Consider the following 13,779-nt stretch of genomic DNA (forward strand, 5'->3'; position numbering starts at 1 on the left):
TAAGAGAAACAATGGAAGAGGGAGAGAGAGGGAGAGAGAGAGAGGGCATGTGTTTGTGTGAGAGACTGAGTGGCTATTGAAACAGAATGGCAAAGCTGGGTGCTAAGCCCTTTTCTTGTGGTGCTCAGCCATTCAAAAAGCCACGGCTTTTATTCAATGCCCGGTTCCAGCTCTTTCTAGGCTACACCCCCAGTGAACAAACAGGATTTGTGTGCATGCATGTGTGTGTGTGTGTGTGTGGGTATGAGTCTTAATAACATGTCTCATTTTCTATTTGTATGTGTTTTAGTGTTATTATTGTTTAAATAATGTATTATGCATAATGTGTATGCATTAGCATTATGTAAGTGTACAGTACGGGTTTGTGTTCCCATGTGATTGAGCTCTGTTTGTTGAGTCAGCCAATGCTGACACACAAAATTGCCTGAAACCTGCTATTAGAGCTGCGAGGTAACTGCTCACACACAATCCGACTGCACAGGCAGCACAATAGACTAGCTCCTATTGAACAAAAGACTGCGTATGTGTATGTGCGTGCATGTTTATGCTTCCAGTGCCTCTGAGACACTCGGATAATCACCAGCTTCCACCCATACAAGCAAATACTCATTCATTCACACAGGTGAATGTGTGTGTGTGTGCGCACACACAAACAGTTTTCAGCACCAGTGAAATGTTTCCATTGAAATTCACACATAGCTCCCCAAGGACAAGTTGCTGCTATCACATTTTCATATATTTGGTCCAGGAATCTGTGTTTGCTATCTTCCGTGCAGTCTGTTGCCAGAGCTATCGAGCTGTTGTGAATGGATGCCCTGGTTGGCACAGGGGCAGAGGAAGGCAGGAGAGGAGGGAGAAAAGGACTAGAGAGGAGAAGAGCAGAGAGAGAAAAAAAAAAAAAAGACAGCAGGGAAGTAGACGATGGCTCCCTGGGCTGCAGTAAGGCAATGAGCAAAAACAGTTCCCATCAGACTGCATGTTAAACACAGACACTTCAGGCACACACACACACACACACACACACACACACACACACACACACACACACAAACATGCTGTGGATGTGGATGCACACACATTCACACACAGTCTCTGAAGGCCGCTACATGTCAGCATGCCAAAAACACAGTGGCAATGAAAGAAACGCAGAGGCTGTTGGGAATACAAGAGAGCGTGTACCAGCTCTCCATCCTCTCCTCTCCCTCCTTTTTCTCTCGTCTATGTTCACTCCTCCCTCCTGCTCTGTCCCCCCCTTTGTTACCTTACAGCCCCCCCCCCCTTGCCTTTCATTCCCATCGCTTTCTTTTTGAGTATCTCTTCTCTTTTTGCACTCCCATCTCTCGCTGCCCCTTCCCTCCCCCTGTTTTTTCCTTGACTCCTACTCTTCCTCTTTTTCACTCTCTTTTTTTTTTTCTTTTGCTGAAGTCTTACGAGCGGTATGAATGAGTGTGCACTGAATGCCTTTTTTTATTTTTTTTATCTTAAACAGCCACACCCAAAGCTGGGAATTTCTCTCTCTCTCTCCTCTCCACTCGCCTCTTCCCTTGCTTATCTTTACGAATAAAACCATATTCAATCGTTATTTCCTTTGTGCTGTGGCTATATCAGGCTCGGAAGTAATGCTTTGAAAATGCAGGAGACTGTTGGCACAGATTCTTTTATTGTTCTCACACGAGTCAGTCCTCATTTATTACTTGTTGTGTCTGATGTCGATGTCCCAACATTTTAATTTCACAACAGTTTTGTTAGATGCTGTCATCCAGACTGATTTACAATCGCTGAGCAAATAGAGGTTCTTTTTCCTTCTCGACTACATTTTAACATTGGACTTAGTTGCAGCGTGGCCACTGTAACCACAAAGCCACTCTCACAATAAATCTTTGCTCTCATGAAAGGACACACAGAATTTGGGCAGATTGTTGGCTGCCAAAACCCCCAACTGGCAGACTTGATATGCTAAATGTGATTTGGATGGGGTTAGCGAGTCCTGACACTCACCTGTCACAATGTTAGCCTGCACCACTAATACCCCAAAATCCCTCAGAGAAGCAGAGGCGCCAGGTGAATTTCTGCTCACAGACAGACACACACAAACAGACATACGTAATGCTGGATGCTGTCTTCCTTGAAATAATAAATAAAGATTGCTAGATAGATAGTAGATAATTGATATTTTTGTACAGACTGTGTCATGGATATCCATGTCTGCATCTTTTAAAGATCCCAACATTTAAATGAGTAGGAATGACTTCATCTCATTCTCACTTCATATCTGTTCGCGTTACCTCACATGATCGTTAAAAGCGTCGCGAGCGTTGTTTGTCTGCAGGTTTGGTGAGACAAAGCTGCAAACCAGAGATTATTGGCACTGCTTTATCTCACTGAGTAAATTACTCCACCACCTCCAATTACGCCTCTCTCTTTGTAGTTGAACATATAATGAGGCAATTGTTGAACATCAGTAACAAGCTTTAAGTACATGCCAAAGTACATGGAACCTAAGGATAGATAAAGAGATGTAACTGTTTTAGAGGATCTGAAAGAATATTTTCCATCATGCTGGCTGAGCTCTTGCTTAACGCTGGTTGCATTAAAGTAAAAAAAAACAACAAATTCTAAACAAGTTAAGAGAATTTTTTTTTTTTTTTGATAAATAACGTCCTTTTTGGTATATAAAGTAACATGTCTGCAAAACAGTCTGCTGTTCTTTCCCCTCCTTCTACAGCAGTGCCCTCGAGCAAGGCTTTGAACCGCCACACACAAAGAAAGATATTGCCTGAATCAAAGACAGAGTGCAACTTTTACAGCTTAAGTATATAAATAGGTGTGCTTGAAGGCTAGGTAATCGTGGCGCTGATGTCAAAGGGCGCATTGTGCGCTTGTTATTTTGGTATGTGTCAAACAAGTATTTTCATCGCCGTTGAAGATGCACTAGTTAAATGTCTGTATGTTCATGTGTGGTGCGTTTGTTTGCCTTTAATCTACGTGGCAGAGTTGTAAATCAATCAGAGCTTGCTGAGGTTGCAGTTACAGTGGATTGTGTTTTAAATATGAATCATATTCCAGGTATTGCTGGCCTCCCCCCAGAGAGTGTGAGGTGAAATGGAATGAAATCAACAGCTGTAGTGCCACACATGCACACTCCTATCATACACACAAATAAACACCCAAATTACTCTGTCTTTCTACCTTCCACAGTGTGACTGATACAAACACACACGCACAAATACCCACAAAACTTGACAAGGACATCCATATTTCCATATGCAGATCCTCTGGGCAGAGGTGAACGTGCTCCATGCCTGTTTGTTTGCATTTTTTAGTTGGCTTAGTCATTCCCAGGAAATCAGATGATGGCATCTAGGCGTCTCACGCAAAGGCACATAGAGTCACCCTACGTGTGTATTCAGGTGTCTAATTCATGACTAGAGTGCTACGCTTAAACTGTGTTTACTGTCAGCATGCAGATTTTATTGGAGAAAAAAAAAAAGAAGCCTCAGACTGAATTATGAAATGTTGTAAAATATATAGAGAGAGAGGTGTGGAGAATTTCCAGGAACGGTCGTAATTGAAAAATCGCTTCATTTATGGTAAAGGTTGAAGCAATAGTTTCCATGTTAGGTGAAGTAAACATTGCGTGTCTTGACAGAAATCTGGTTCTTTGCCCGTTTCCTGGTGGTGGTTAAACACAGGCAGACCTGATGCACTTAACATAATCATTTGCAAATGAGGAACATGCTTTTCCAAAATAAAATGTAAATGGTGACACTAACCTTTTTTTTTTTTTTTTCTATTTTAAGACTTATTTCACGACCTTTTACAACTCATCAAAAAAAAAGTAAAAAGGGGAAGCGGTACTTCACAGTGACAATATCCTCATTTCCTGTTAGAGTAATATTTCCATTTCAGATGATGTCAGGATTAAATATGTGGCCCCATGCTTGGGTTCCAGTTAGAGCTGAGTTAAAGCACCAGCAGCCTTAATTAGATCTCATATGACAAGTGTTGTAAATCAGCAGGGTCTGGGATGACTCCTTCAGAGGAATATTTCAGTAAGGGAAAGAAACCCAGTAAAATCCACGTCACGCAGAGAGGCATGATTGTTAAAAAAAACAAGCAAAGGTGCTTAGGTCTTGGAACTCTATTATTAAGTCACCATAGTCAGCATCAGCAGTTTTTTTTTTTAAAACAGCTCACGCACGTGAAGATGTGTACAGGTTACGTAACGTGGCAGAGAAAGACATAAAGATAAATGTGGAATGTTATGGACGGACGAACAAAAGCTTGCAGATTCCCTTCGGAGAGCAAAATGTTAAGTGCAGCTCTCACAGTGTGGGAAATGAAGCGGTAACTAAAAGGTTGCAGGTTCAAAGCTTGCTTAAGCATTCAGCTGAAAACACGTCAGTCAGCTGTAAGTTAAACCGCATGTCTTCGGAAATCTACTGTGCTACGGTTACATCAGTATTTTAATGTACAACAGAACAACGGCACAAGAAAGAAAAAATGCTGATTAGATGAAGGTACGCTAATGAGAGTAAAGATGACACCCCTGAGGTAATGCAGACACTCACACTATTGAAGATTCCCATTGAACCTTCACAGAATTGGATTTTGAAGGTATTCGAAAGTGCTTGTGTCAGAGAGCAAGTAGCCAATAAAACAAATGTGCTAATGGCTCACCACCAACTGTGAAAGTGTGTGTTGGTGTGTGTATGTGTTATGTTGTCAGTACTGTTGATGAAGGGGCTGTGACTTATTCAATAGCAACCGACACAGAGCCATTCAATGAACCCATGGGACAATGCAGACAGCTGTGAATGCTGGGTCTCGGACAGGGTGAGGGCTAGGGTGGTTAACTAGGAAGTTGGAGAATAGAAGGGAGAGAATGTGCACATTCACACACACACACACAGACAGACATTTGCACGCACATAAACCCACACACACACACTCATAATAAGACAGCAGGGAAAAGGAGTTCGGTTTTAAGGATTTCCATTAAAGTCAGATAGAAAAAAAAATAGGTATCTGTTGTGACAGAGCGTGTGAAACAATGAAGTAACTTTCATTTCCTAAGTGGCCAACATTTGAGTGACTAATCCTAAGAGGTACACAGCCACAGTGACAAATCAACAAGACACAGAGTCAACAAAGTCAACAAAGCAGACGCTCCAGTTTCAACTACTTAAGATTCAAGCATACATCGGTGACTCAGCCAGGCACACGCAACATTATTCATACTCATCATAGCAAGACGATGGCTACAGAAGGCTGAACATGCACACGTACGCAGACATTCAAACACACACATGCTGACGCACATGTATTCACACACACATACACACACACACGTAGAGGCACACCTGGTTTTGTAGACAGCTGCCCTCAGGGCTACCTGTTCGTCAGATCCTCTGTGCTTTGTAATTATGAGAGTTAGTGAGAGAAGGGGATAAGAAGTTGTGGGATGGGGGGGGGTGTAAGGGGAGAGAAAGAAAAAAAAAAAGGGGGGGGGGGGGTTTAAAGACAAAGAGGCCCATTCCATCGGCAGAACAGGAACTAGACTAGACTTCATGAGCCCTTGAAAAAAGGCAACACACTCCTGGGTTGCCACAGACACAATCGCTCACACAAACACAGGCACATACAGTATATGTAATTCAAAAAGCAGCTGCACAAGCTCATAATGTCCTCCTTTCTGCGATCAAAGCACTTGCTTCTTTTTTTTTTCCCCCGCATTTCGACTGCTTTGCTCTGCCCCCTTCAAAAGCCTCTGACAGAAAAGAACATGGTTGTGTTTTTTCCTGTTTATTTATCACAAGTCCCAGTGTCATCGGATAAGAGCTCCTTGTCAGAAATTGCCTCTGCAGACAAGATGGGCCAAGAACGCAGACAGGCGGAAAAAAAAAAAAAAAAAAAAAAAGAAAATAGCATGCTGTTACAACCTTAAATAGTATTCAGCCCCAAGGTATCTCTTGACGAGGGGAAAATAATTGAGGGCAGGGGCCCAGTGGCAAATGCAGGGGGCAAAGACTTATGTTCATTATACTTCCCTTCCCTTCCCATGGGGAGAGATGATACAAAAGTTAGACTGAGTGAGAGGGGAAGAAAAAATTAGGAGACAAGGAGAGACAGAAAGGTAGAAAGAGAGCTTATTTCCAAGGCATCCACAGTGTAACCCTGTTAGCACACACACACACACACACACACAGGACCAACCTCTTGTGTGACAGCCATTGTGAGATGACTGACAGTGAGATGTAGCAGGGTGAAGTATGTGTGTGTGCTCATGGGAAGCGGATAGGGTCGGGGGGGGGGGGGGGGGGTTGGTTTGTCATTGGAGGCGAGTCCGTTGAGGAATTCCACAGAGGAATCACCTCCTTGGCCTGTCCATGTCGCAGCAACCAATTACCGTGACTGTGAGTGTGTGTGTGTGTGTGTGGGTACTGAAGGGGAGGTCTCGCCATAAAATGGAGGGGACTTCTCCTAATCATCGCACTCTGGCCCCCGCACAAAGGCAAAAAGGCTGCTTGGACAATTTGAATTTGAATAGCATCTCTCCCCTCTCCTGCTCTCTTCTCCCGAATCTCTCTTCCTCTTTCTCTGCTTCACTTTGGACTACAAAAGCCGAAGCCAACAAAGATAGCGCACAAAGCAATCAGGCTAATAGCGCTAATAAGTTGAGCGTGGGGTCCTCGCTCTCGGTGTTGACACATTTCACTGTTTCTGTGGCTAAACAGAGGCTCAAGTGTTTGGCAACCAGACAGCATAGTATTTTAATGGAGTGGCTACCCCCCATGCCAGGTTGCCATGTGCTTGGTCTGTTTGACTGTTGAAGAACACAACAAAAGCAACTCGGAAAGAAGAGGTGGGGAGAAGATAATTAACTAGTAGAGAAGCCTGAAGGGGAGGATTTCAGGGAAGGAGTCATTAGTCGTTTTTTTTTGATGATTACTTTTTTGGTTAACAATAAAGTCCTGCTGTCATCGTCTTTCAATAATACAGCGCCTAATGCAAACATAGGAAGAAGAAGCCATTTTGTTTGCACTCATAGCAGGAAATCAAGCTAACAGGAAGCTGACGCGTCAACAAAAAGCATTTCAAACTCAACGGAACGCCCATATCTCCAAGGTTGTCGAGACACATATCTTTTCGCCCCTCACAGGGGTTCGTTTCAGTTATCTTTCAGTTGTCATCCGATGGGGTCACGCTTAACAAAGACGAGCTCGCTTAAAGCTCAAAGTAGTCGCGGCGAGATCCAAGCTGAAATCCCTCACCTGTCTGCTCCTCGCGTCCTGGGGACTTAGCCCTGTGAAACGACTACGCATTCCTCTCTCTCAATAATAGCCTTTCTTCTCCTTTCCTCTTTCTGTCCTCCTCTTTTTTTCTTTCTTTTAAGAACTCTGCTTGTTTGAACAAAGAAATATTTTAAGAGGCTTGTAACTCTGGGCGCTGTGTGTATTTGTGTGCGTGTGTGTGTGTGTGTGTGTGTGACGCGGCCATAGGGACGAATGCTTCAATGCCCTCCCCTGTTATTAGGCCTGCCCTGTCATTACGGGATTAGAGTGTAGGGGTTGGCTTTGCGTGTGTGTGTGTGTGTGTGTGTGCGTGCGTGTCTGAACGCATGTATTTGCCTGCATATGATCTATCCAAGCCTGTTTGTATTTCTGCAAATTTTCTCACACGATCAGAGTTAGCAGAAAAAACAAATGTCACTGCCATTTTACCCCCCCTGTTTGTGCAAATCCCAGGTGCATTTGACCTCTATCATAAATAACACTTTACTAAAGCGATCCCGAAGTCATTCAAACAGTGACTCGCTAATTGAATAGCCTTCGTAAGCGGTAGGAGGTTAAAAAACATTCCCCCGTACACCGCACGTCACATCCATCACAGCTCAGCGTGAAAATACAAGTATAGATATAGGGATTGGCAGGAAAGGAGGAGGGTAGAGAAAGAGCGAAAAAAGAGGTCAGACCTTTTTACATCCCAGGGGAGGGAAGAGAGAAAGAGAAAGTAGTTAGAGAAAATGTATGATAAAAAAAAGGGGGTGGATGAAGAGAAAGAGATGGAGAAAACAATGGGGAATTAGATCCGTCATTTCACGGGGATGATGAGAAAGAGAATGAAAATGAACGAGAAAAAAAGTGAGAATGCGTGCGAGGAAGATGGATTAAACAGGTTTGTGTATCCTGATCCAATGCAACCTCCCACATCTGCACGCCTGACTTTTGCTTTCTGACTGTTTTATGGCTGTGAATTAGCTTGATGCCCTTTGTTTGCGCCCCCTCCCCCTCTAAGCGTACAACCTTTCCGTCTTTCATTTTAAACTTCCAGGATATTCAAATAGGGTGAAATGTGGAGCTAAAAGGCAAACAAGAGCACTTTCTGCGTATAAGGGAGGGTCTTATAGACACACAGTAGTTGTTTCTCCCTCAACTTGTCCTTCTGGTTTTCTTTTCCGCCTATTTTACTTTTCTTTCTCTTTCAACCAGGCCCATTAGGCAAGCTGCCAGCATGGTCTTAGAAGCTTTCAAAGGTTGTTGCTTTAAAAAAAATACCTTTCTCTCTTTAATCTGTTGTACTCGGCCTCCATCTTCATCCATAAAGCACAAGTTTGGTGCTTTTCTGCATGAAAACGTTTGCTTTGTGTGTGGATATATAGCATTTTATTTCCTGCTTTGTTTTGTTCCTTGTGTGTATGCGTGCACTTTTTGTGCAGGTGTCTGACTTTGCTGTACGGTCATGAATATTGCAATGTGCAATGTGCCTGGTGTGTTATTCACACACATATAAGCATGGTGTGCAGAGACAAATGAGCATATCAGCCAACCACATATACATAAACACATGCACACACACACTGACAGAGAGGGAGCGGCCCGGGTTAGGTCGGGGTCATTCAGTGCTTTTGCTCTGGCCCATTGACTCAGGATTGGTGCTCCACTTTGGGCACAATGCAGGGCTTTGCACCAAATACACACATGCACACAATTACCTTCCCACACAAATACACATACATACATTCATTCATACACACACACACACAAGCAAGCAAGCAGAGGTTAAACAATGCAGATGCAGCGAGAAGGAAAGGCTTACTGCTGCACATGCACTCCTGGATCACCTACTGTCGAAACCACTGAGTCAGACTACACAGCTGTGTATGTATGCGTCCCCCTCCTCTCCCCTCCTTGACTCGCCCAGTCTGTCATTGTGTTTCAACGTGTTGTCATTTTCAGCAAGGTCAGCTGTAATGACAAGCCACCGTACCATACACACGGTCCCAGTCATAACAATAAACACCAAGCAGCGGAGGTGTATCATTTCCACCACACACCGGCTTACCTATCTGTGTAGCTGTAGGTAACAGGTCCCAAATCACACACTGTCACGGTATGAGTCAGGGGAAGTCCCGCAGCTAATATGCACTGACACAGTTCCTGAGATGAAAACACTAGTAGGCCCTTATTTGTTTAAGTGACAAATGTGGCTCATTGCATCTGGTTACAAAAAAGAGCTCTCGGCAAATGCAGACTGTATCCGTGATTTGTTTTGAAGCATTTCCACTATGAGCACAGAGAGAATACTGGAGACTGACAGGAGAAAAGGGGAAAGGAGTGTTGGTGACAAAGGATGAAAGCTGGGTTTGACCCTGATGCTGAGCACATGATATTCACTTCAGCTCCCTGAGCCACTCCCTGAAAGACAGTACTCACTACGTGAACTGGCTGTCATTGAAACTTTCAGACCATTCTGCCTGAGGCCAACAACCCAAAGCTACATTTGAAATCTGTTTTTTTTGGGGGGATATCTCTTTTTGGTAGGAACCCTTTTGGAAGTCATGTTTTCTCGCCGGTGTAATAGGCGCATACACATGTCAGAGACACTGTCACTCAAAGCATGAGTGGGTAAAAATTCAATGGAAATTCCCAGTTACAGGACCATGTCATCTCAACAGAGCTAGACATAATTCACAAGGAGTCTTTGAGTTCAAGGCAGTTTGAGTTTGTCATCACTGGTGCCCCTGAATGTAGCAGTGGTGGCAGCAGGTATTTGGAAAGATGGAATGGAAAATTCTAGGAGTTTACTCTTTTATTTTGCTCCCAAGACCTGCTTCCTGTCAGCTTACCAGGCATTTTTTTCCCCCTCAAAGATGAAAGAGGGAGACGGGCAAAGGAAACCTCAGAAATGGTGGCAGAGTAGCAAAGTGGGCTGAGAGACATCTTCAAGTTCGTCACCTGCAACTAAGACAGGGAAACTGGAACATCTCACACTACTCTCTATGACCAGGGACAGTGCAAGCTCACTTTCTGGCAGTGCCGTTTCATCATCTTTTACTATCTTGTAGAACAGCACAGCGGTTGAGATAATAACGGTGGCTGCATACTGCGCCTTGAGCGCCAGGTAGTAAAAGATTCGACATTTATAGTCTTCCTACCCAGCTCTCACAGCATCTTTGCCAGTAGAAACAAGAGATTGGAAAGTGGAGAGAAGAGAAGGGATTTGCAGGAGACTCCATTTTGTGTGTTTGTGTGTATAGTGTATATGACGCATGCGTGCATGAGACAGGCATAAACCAAGGTTGAAACTTGGAAGTATTGACAGAAAGTGATTCCAGTTGAAGTGTATTGACCCCTGTTCTGCTCAAGAGCCTCTCTTTTGTGACACCTAACTTTATAACCCCCCTCTTCATTCAAGCCTTCTGTTGGGTTATATATCTTGTTGAGTTTTACAACCTCTTACTTACTGCATGTGTGTGTGTGTCTCGCAGCGCCCTGTGGGAAGCGGAACCTTTTCTCAGTGAGACTCACTGTTGTTTCCTTTCCGCTGTATAAAAGCAAACGTCTAATTGAGACTAATTAGCCAGACAAGGAGTTGCAATAAAATGTCACACAATACCTCACAGATCACCCACCTAGATCTCTTTCTCACTCTCCCGCTGTCTCTTGCTGTTCTTGTCACACACGGGCATACACCACTGTCAAATGTAATCTAATATCGGACTAAGCCCGCGCTTTTTCTGTCATTCAGTTATTCACCTCGTTATCTGAGAACAACTTCGGTTACGGCATTTTATCTCTTCTCTGGAACGAGTTTTATGACGTTGTTGTAAAACTATTGAAAGTTTCTGATAAACTCCTCTATCACCCTGTTCCTCTTTGACTGACCTGGTTGTTTTCTTTCTGCCTCCTTTCACAGAGACGCTGATGGACACGAAATGGGCCACGACAGAATTAGCCTGGACTGCACACCCTGAAACCGGGGTGAGTTTACTGCGCAATATGTGTGCTTGTGTAAAGGAAATACTTTATTTTGGAGACAACGAGAAGAGATAATTGTGATTTGTCCTTTTTATGGTGTGTCTCCATGCCTCTTGAAAGTTAAACGGTCTACACATTCATCAGCATATCACTCGACAGAATATGTTTTAGCATTTAACAGGATGCGCTTTTTAGTGAGCAGAAAAAGATACACTGCAATCCAATTTCACCGACCCGCCCAGTCACAGATGTTACCCTACCCTTGCCTCAGTGAGCTTAAAACGTAAAAAAACGCCAGCTTCCTCATGAACTAACCTTTTAAACACTAAAATATTTCTTGCCGTTGACCCATTGCACGCCCAGGCATCCAAATCTACCACACACAAAGTGCCAGTGACAGCCTCATCTTGCTTTCCCATGTGGTCTTCACAATGGCCTAAAGAGGAGCAAAAAGAGTCTTGACCCCTCCTCAGCTATACTTCAAAGAACCCCAGTACTCCTCCCCTTGCCTTTGTGTGGCCCTCTGACTTGGCCCTTGTGTTTTGAAAGGTGGGCCCCCATTTTTTATATTTTGTTTTTAGCCCAGGACTTTTGCAGGGTGATTCCACCCCAGCTGTTTGGAAGCCACCCACCCTCCATATTCTCCCCTTCCTTTACTTCCAAGTAACTAAGCACTAATGAAGCCAGAGACACTAGCCAACTCGGCTGCAACAATCAGTGGGACAAACCCCCACACAGCCTTTGGTGCCCTCCTTTCTCTACCTCCTCCTATCTGTCCATCTTCCTTTGCCTCCTTTTACCCTCCCTTCCCCTCATTAAGCTACAATTCAGCAACGATGCTCCCACCGGCCCGATGCAGAACAGTGTAGGCATTAAAAAAGCGCCTCCCTTTTCTTTTCCAAGCAAACAGATGCTCCTTTTCAAGAGATATACATACAGCAGGAGAGCCTTCTGCACCCCAGATTTCCCAGATCACCAACCGAAAGACTGGAGATGAGTTTCTCCATTGCCTTCTTTGTTTATTTTTGTTTTGTAGCAGAATTTGCCACAAATGGTCGCTGTCCCTCAGTTATCTTCCCGCCCTTAATGTTTTCCCTCCTTTTATTTTTCCCTACATTAAAAAAAAAAAACTATTCTCTCTGCTGTCTTGGTTTGTGTCTTTATGCACAATGTATGTGTATTTATTTCTATGCTTTTGAGGTCTTCGCAGCCTGTTTTTGTTATGGGTAATGAGTTTTTAAGAGGAACCGATACAGTGGCTGAGAAGACAAACAAAACAACATACTGAGAGAAGCTGGGAGGGAAGGGTAGAGCAGTGAGACTGAGATTAAGTAAAATCCAGAGCAGTGCCCACACACACACAGAAAGAGAGAGAGAGAGAGACAGCCTATGAGAGACAAAAAAAAAATCAATTTCTAAGAAAAAAATCTTAGAAATAAACCCAACAAACAGACTACGCACTCTCTCCTAGGAGCGCTGTCCAGCCAAGTCTGAGTCACAGCATCTCTGTCTTGTTTTGCGTTGCACAACACATACAGATAAAGCAGCAGACATGAAGCTACAAAGAGGGAACATAAGCTGTTTCTATTTGTGACAGTGTTGAGAAAGCCAGCAAATAGGTGCTACTATTAATGCCACCCCTCTTGGTGTAAAAGCTAAGTGTGAAAGCCATTTGTGGATGTGTATCTGCAATACCACATTCAATTATTGATGTAGGCGCCACGTATTCTTTCGCATTCTTTCACCTCTCTTTCTGCACTTTGGTACGTCTCACTCTATGCATCTGTCTGTATAGCCTGTAGCACTTGTACATTATACATTCAGGTGTGAGTGAGTATGAGTGTGTGCAAGCCAGCACCTCTCGAGCTGCATTTGTCTTTTTCCTTATGTGCCCTGGTATTGTGTTGTGTTTGTCCATATACCTTATCATTTATCTTACAAAACAGATGGGTGATAGAAGGGGAATTCCACTTTATAGCAGGGCTCTCTTCAGACCGGGAATGACACCCACAGGGTTTTCCATAACCATGCGCTGATAACAATATACCTAGTTAGTCAGCTTGTGAAGATAATGACTATTGTTAGTGTATCACTGTCTGTTTCACAGACCCCCAGCATGAAAAGACATGTTATGAACAAGCTACAATGTCCTTAAAATTAGCCTCAAAGAGCTCATTCATGCACAACAAACAGGAGAATAAAAGCACACTAATCGCTAGCATTGAACTTGTTGGAACTAAAGCATTTCAGCTAATGCTTAAAACTAATAATACTAGTTTATGTAAGTCAACATCAAGGTTGCTAATCTTCACTTTGAATTCATCTAAGTTTGAAGAATGAAACATAGAATCAAAATCTTAAAGAACTCCTGCAGCACAACCTGCTTCCTCATTCCTCTATTCATATCTGCTCTTTCTTCAAAAGATTCATGTTTTTTTCCATAATATTGCGAAATATATTTTCCAGCATGGGCTTTGTACCTTCAAGGTGGGTGATAGGGTTAGTGCATCAGAGAGGC

At 43.5% G+C, this 13,779-nt stretch overlaps 1 protein-coding gene across 11 annotated transcripts in view; it reads left to right on the top strand.

Annotated features, from left to right (window-relative positions):
* Positions 1–13,779, top strand: part of ephb3b (eph receptor B3b) — a 60,191-nt gene that overhangs the window by 18,752 nt on the left and 27,660 nt on the right. For all 11 annotated transcript variants that reach the window (XM_019253966.2, XM_019253973.2, XM_019253968.2 and 8 more), the window contains exon 2: positions 11,200–11,264. In XM_019253966.2, the coding sequence (XP_019109511.1) occupies positions 11,200–11,264 (65 nt within the window). The remainder of the gene's footprint in view (positions 1–11,199; positions 11,265–13,779) is intronic.

This window comes from Larimichthys crocea, chromosome XVII (assembly GCF_000972845.2).
Source record: "Larimichthys crocea isolate SSNF chromosome XVII, L_crocea_2.0, whole genome shotgun sequence".
NCBI classification, from domain to species: domain Eukaryota; kingdom Metazoa; phylum Chordata; class Actinopteri; family Sciaenidae; genus Larimichthys; species Larimichthys crocea.